Raw genomic sequence first — 6,000 nt, 5'->3', positions numbered from 1 at the left:
TAGACCTGGCATGTTTGGTGTGGTTTCCCCCTATCTTTTTGCCTCTACCTCCTGTATTTTTGATGCTGTGCTGGATTTCGTTTTTGCTGGTTTAGATACTTTGGACACTCTGCCACTGCTGATCAGTGCCAGCGTGTAAGTGCTCCCTATGTAAATTGTTATTCTGATTGGATATACATGTTTGGCATATTTGTATCGCCATGAAGTCCCTAGTAAAGTGCACTGGGTGTGCCAGGGCTGGTGATGACAGATGCTACTAGTGGGCCTGCAGCACTGATTGTGCCACCCACATGAGTAGCCTTAAAATGGTGTCTCAGGCCGGCCACTGCGGTGCCTGTGTGCTGGTTAGACACTGCCATGTGCTCCTGGTCAGTGTCCCTACTGACCAGGCCTAACCCTTCCCTTTTTGTGCACATCAGTCACCCCTATGGAAGGCCCAAGGTACCCCCCTAGGCAGGGTGCAGTGTATGTAAAAGGTAGAGCATGTACTAGTGCAGGTAACATGCTCTGATAGTGAATTGCAGCCATTTTCGTTTTTCACTATTGTAAGGCTATCTTGCTCCATAGATTAACATGGGGGATGCTGGCTACAGTGGTTAACAGCATTTCTTCCCATAGGAACAAGATAGGACATAAGTATCTAGTATACCTGAACTCAGAATTTAATAACACATCTTTTAGGAAAGGTCGTTTTTAAATCCTGTGTTTGAGAACAGCACTTTTAGAAAGTTGCTGTTCTCTTGTCTGACCCTTCTGTGTGCCTTGGTCTGCTTGTGTATTAACTGTCTGGTTTGAAAGTGACAGGGGCTGGGGATTCCCCAGGAGGCTGGATGAGTCAGCCCTAGGCTGAATGACTGCATTTGCAACTGGAGTGGTGGGAGGAGTTAGCACCTGGGCCTGAATAGGGCTGTGCCTGCATTCCACAATGCTGGCTCCACCTCCTGCTGGGAGGCTGACGACCCGCCCCTCACTCTGAAAAGAAAGAAGAAGCCAGCAAAACAAAGTACTCAGGAAACACCCAGAACTGGTTCAGACCGGGCTCAGGGCCCACATGCACAGAGAGAACAGAGACTTTAGAGGTATAAGTACAGGACCCCTGACAACAGAAAATTAGATCATCCTGGAATCAAGAAGGAACCTCTGCCAAGGAGAAAGCTGAAACTGAAGAAGGAAGACTGTCCTGCTGTTGCTCTGCTGGACTGACCAGCTGTTGCTTTGCTGCCAAGGAGAGGGGAAGGACTTTGCTGTGGTGCTGTGTCCGCCGTCTTGAAGGAATCTCCAAGGGCCTGAGAAGAGAGCTGGCTCCCTGTTCTGAAGTCCCAGGAACAAAAGGACTTCACCCCCAGCTTCCTTGAACTCTACTGAGAGAGTTCTGTCCTTCCTAGAGTGCTTGATCCAGTTGTGGGGCCTCTGGAAGTTGTACCTGTGCTGGGAAGCTTGAAACTAAGCTTGAGAGACTTTTGAAATTGAAAAGTGTCGCATCGCTCGCTTGCGGAGCGCATCCCCGACAGTGCGAGAAATTCCCCGCCGCTACGAAGGCCGAGATCGTCGCAGTGCCTGACGCCGCTGCTAGAGCCGTCGCATCCTTCGTTTGCGGGACGCACCACATCGGTGCGGGAAAGCCAAACATCGCTGCGAGTGTCGTCGCAGAACCTGTCGTCGCTGGGTGAGATCACCGCACCGCTTGCTTGCGGACCGCATCAAGTCGCTGCGAGCATCGTCACAGAATCATTGCATCGAGGAGCTGTGAGAGAGAGGATCACCGCTGGACCGCGCATCATCGCCCTGGAGATCGTTGCAGCCCCTACGAGATCGTCGCATCATGCCTTTGCGAGAACAAACTTCCTCCGGAACCTACGCACCGGAATCCATACAAGTGGCCTTCCTCCCCCTACAGACCAGATTCGTCGCAACACGCCTGCTGCTGCAGCGGGGCTGTCGCATTGCCTCCCCAGGGTCTCAGGAGCAACGCATCGCTTATTTTCCACCGCACCAGCTTCTGCTTTTGGAACTTTGTTGCAACTAAAAGGTACTGTGAGTAAACGTGACGCAACTGTGAAGTTTTCACGCATTAGTGGTTTATTTTAACGCAACCTGAAGAACTTTATCGCAAACCTTAAGAACTCTTTTGAAACCATATTCTTGAACTGTGTATGTTGGATTTTTGTCGTTTTGGTCTTGTGTAGTTTAGATTAAATACCTTTATTTTTCTAAACTGTTGTGGAGTCAGTTTGTGGTGTTTTCACTGTGTTACTGTGAGTGTTGGTAAAAATACTTTACGCATTGCCTCTGGTTAGCCTAGACTGCTCGTGTCAAGCTACCTAGAGGGTGAACAGGGGTTATCTCAGAGGGTTATCTCCTTGCCCTGACTAGAAGCAAGGGTCCCTATTTGGACAGTGGTACCTACCTCTGCCAACTAGAGACCCCCAGTTCTAACACATATATTCTCTTTTTTTGAACACTATATGGCCCCCAAAGGAAATCTCTGTTAGTCCCCATGTAACTGAAATATTATTTCACTCAATATAAGCCTGCACTGCACTTTATACAACAGCTCCCAGATCCCTTTGTGTACTCTCTTGCTTCTTATTTGTGGGCAGTGGCTTGCAGAAGACGTTTAACTTTATAGTTGCAGTTTTAATGGATTGTTTTATTCAACACTGATAAAGTTATGAATTTATGGACTTATTTTATATGGTGTCAGCTTTATATAGATTAATTGAGGTAATGGCTTTTTAACTTGTTTTATATCTGTGCTTTTTATGCGTTGAACTGATGCAAAATAAAGTATGTTTGACTGACTGACTGAATGGGCAGATACTGATTTATTCCATCCTCCAGTACAAGTAATTTGTCGAAGAATAGGATAAGACTTGAATAGACAGTGGCACCCATCATTCTTCTACCTTAACTTATATTTTGTCGGTGAAGAAATAAGTGAACTTGAAACCTGCATGTTGCCTCTCTCAATTTACCACCATCTCCCTATCTTTGCCTATTCTAGACCCATCCTCTCATGTGATACCTCCTACTCTCGCTAGTCCTCTACTTTCCCACTTTCCTATAGTATTAACTTTCCAAGTGAATACCAAGGTTGACCAAATACTACTTTTTCATTTTGTGAAAATCATTTCATTCACTAGGCTGCTTTGTTCCTTCCTCTCTAGATACCTCTCCCCCTGCTCTCCTGCCATAGATAGCATTTTGAGGCAGCCTTATAGTTGTATGAAAACCTTTGCAAGCAACAACATAACATAACACAACACATGTCTTTGGTGGTTGGCTCCGTGGGTCCTCATCTGTGAGCATGGGTGTCTATGGTATGCCAGTCTGTTTGGATATATGCACGTGTGCATCATCTTTGTGAAGGCTTGTTTTATGCAATCTCCCTCAATCAGTTTACTTGTCAGTATGGTGAAATGGGAATAGTCTCATTTCTGTTGGTGCATTAGTTCCATCCAAATTAACCTAGTCTTTGTTCTTATGTCTCTGGTTGCCTCACTCGTTACAGGCCCCAAAAACATTTATTCAAGTGCACATTACTGCAATATTGCAACAAAAAAAAAGCACATTTTATGAGAATATCTCTAATTTGCAAATCGTATTTATTAACGTATTTGACAATCAAAAACAGATCAACATCAGTGTGCATGCAGTTTCGTACATAACATTGTTTGCTTGGTGATTGGTTGAATGGCGCGTGGTCTGCATTCAATTAGAGGCATCACTTTCTCTCAGCGAATCAGTAATGTCCAAGCTTTATTTAGGGACAACAGGGAAAACTCTGGTTTATTCATCTTTTAGGTTCTTTTAAGATAAATGTTGGGACAATGCCAGATGTCAATTACAACTCTTTATTAAATAAAATGCCTGGCTTTCTGTGAGTGCATCATCACGTTGCCTTGGTTCCTTCATGACGTACTCGACCTGTTGCAAAACAATCTTTTTTTTCTTCATTGTTAGCGCATGTAACATTGGAGACCTTTGAACTTCTATTGAAGTGACCCCTGACCAATCTCCAGCTATGGTGCTTCCTGACTGGTCAGATTCTGGAATAGTGTGGGCGTGGCCTAAGAGAGATGCACTTTACTGCCTGGTACTCGGCTGTGGATGGGAGCCTGGAATGTTCTTGTGAGTCTGTTAGATGAAATGTGGGCCAAGTGAGATACAATTGAGTGGCTTGTTATGTAGTTGTGGATTGAAGCGGTGGAAAGTTCATGCTGACTGCCTAGTTACAGTTGGTTATATGGACACGCTGTTCTCAATATTTTTGGGGTTCAGGTAGCAGTACGGGGCAGTGAGGGATTGGTTTCTGCTTTCAATCTCGGCTGATATCTGGCTCAGTCGCTCCTGGAAGGCTTTAATGCACCGTCTTGGTTCTTCCTCTGTAAAAAACTCATCCAGAGATGTACCTAAAGGTATCTTTGAAAAAATAAATGAATGAAAATATTAATGTCTCATAATTCAAGAGAGTAGCTTAGGGAAAAAACAGACAATTTACAGATGATTTTGTTTTCCCACTAAAAGTCCACATTACCAGTCTTATTATGAAGCCCAAAATGACAGGGGGAGCATTACACTATCATTTCAACAAGGTGAGGTCCCTGAAGGCATGATATGCAGGACACAATAGACAGAATCAGAACTCTCCTGCACCCTCACATAGTGAGAGATTTGAAGCCCCAACAAGCGCAGGATTGAGGGCGATAAAAAGAGAGGAAAAGTGTTCACTTACATGATCTCCTTTGCTTTTGGCTCATAGATGATTCTTGCACTATCAAATTGGTTGAACATGTTCCCACCTTTTATTGAGTCGAGCAAGTTAACCTTTAAAAAATGTATAAAGGGAGGTGGCAAAGAGGGTGTGTCTGGATCGGAGAAATTACATCCTTCCATTGGAGATGTCAACCCAGTCTAATTCCTGCAGGCCTCACCCATGAGCACTGAGAGTGGACAATGAGTGGATAGATAGAGGTGTGGTGCAGCGGCCAGAGACAAGAGGGAGCCCATATCAATCAGAGATAGCAAGATGTGCTTCCATCACCACCAACAGGGAGCAGTGTGACACCATGGCTTGTGCGCCTGACTCTGGAGCATGGGGCTCATGGTTCGATCCCCGGCGCCGGGGGCAGCTCAGCATCATGTGACTCTGGGCATTAGCTCACTCAATCTCCCCGACGGCCCCCAGCATCTTGAAAACCTTAAGGGGTGACATGTTTGTGCTTTACAAATAGGGATTATTATTATATGCCATTGAATGCCTAGACTCAGGTGAGGGCGTGCATTTAAATTCAATGGGAACTGATGCATTAAATACAAGGGGTACTCCAGGTGGCGAAATCTTTTCAAATTTTACATCCAGAACTATTTCATTCCCAATTTTTTAGTCTATATTGCCAAGAAAGAAATTCTGCCAAGCAGCAGGACGATTATCAAGGCATTATGTGAAGAGATTACACCAGTAATCCTGAGTCAAACTTCATCTGGCCCATTCACTGACCTTTTTCTGGTCGTGAATTTGCAGGTAAAGTTTTGATGAAACCCCATAAACTTGTGAGTTGAGTTTGTGTGTATCTACCAGCTTTTGCAAATACACCTGAGTGGATTGCCCTCAAACCACAACTCTCACTTGAATTACTCACATGGAAATGCTGCGTGGTGGTGGACATTTCTTTGCTGCATTTTCCATTTACAAATGCTGATTTTACACATTCTTGATTCTGGTAATCAAGGATAGGAATTCACAACATCAATATTTGCACAACAAAATGAAAGTTAGCTGTTCACATACAATTGTGAATCTGGCCTTGATAAGGTAAAGAGTACAGTGAAGACTTTCTCCTCTCTCAACTGCTAATGTACAGGGCCTTGCCTACTAGGGCTTCTAAGCCTTTCGCTCAGCGGACACTGCACTCAGACATTGCCATCTTTATTTACTGTTCTCACCATAATCCTTTGTCTTCTATCCTTATTCTTCTTGATTGCTGAGAAGATTTGACA

General features: G+C 44.6%; 1 protein-coding gene across 1 annotated transcript in view; it reads right to left on the bottom strand.

The window, feature by feature from the left end:
• Positions 1-3,586: 3,586 nt before the first annotated feature.
• Positions 3,587-6,000, bottom strand: part of LOC144798259 (hydroperoxide isomerase ALOXE3-like) — a 272,626-nt gene continuing 270,212 nt past the window's right edge. Inside the window, exon 14 of the mRNA XM_078669021.1 lies at positions 3,587-4,422. Coding sequence (XP_078525147.1) covers positions 4,243-4,422 — 180 coding nt within the window. The 3' untranslated portion in view covers positions 3,587-4,242. The remainder of the gene's footprint in view (positions 4,423-6,000) is intronic.

Source organism: Lissotriton helveticus, chromosome 12 (assembly GCF_964261635.1).
Source record: "Lissotriton helveticus chromosome 12, aLisHel1.1, whole genome shotgun sequence".
Lineage (NCBI taxonomy): Eukaryota > Metazoa > Chordata > Amphibia > Caudata > Salamandridae > Lissotriton > Lissotriton helveticus.
The sequence above is the reverse complement of the archived record's forward strand: the minus strand, read 5'-3'. Positions and strand labels throughout refer to the sequence as shown.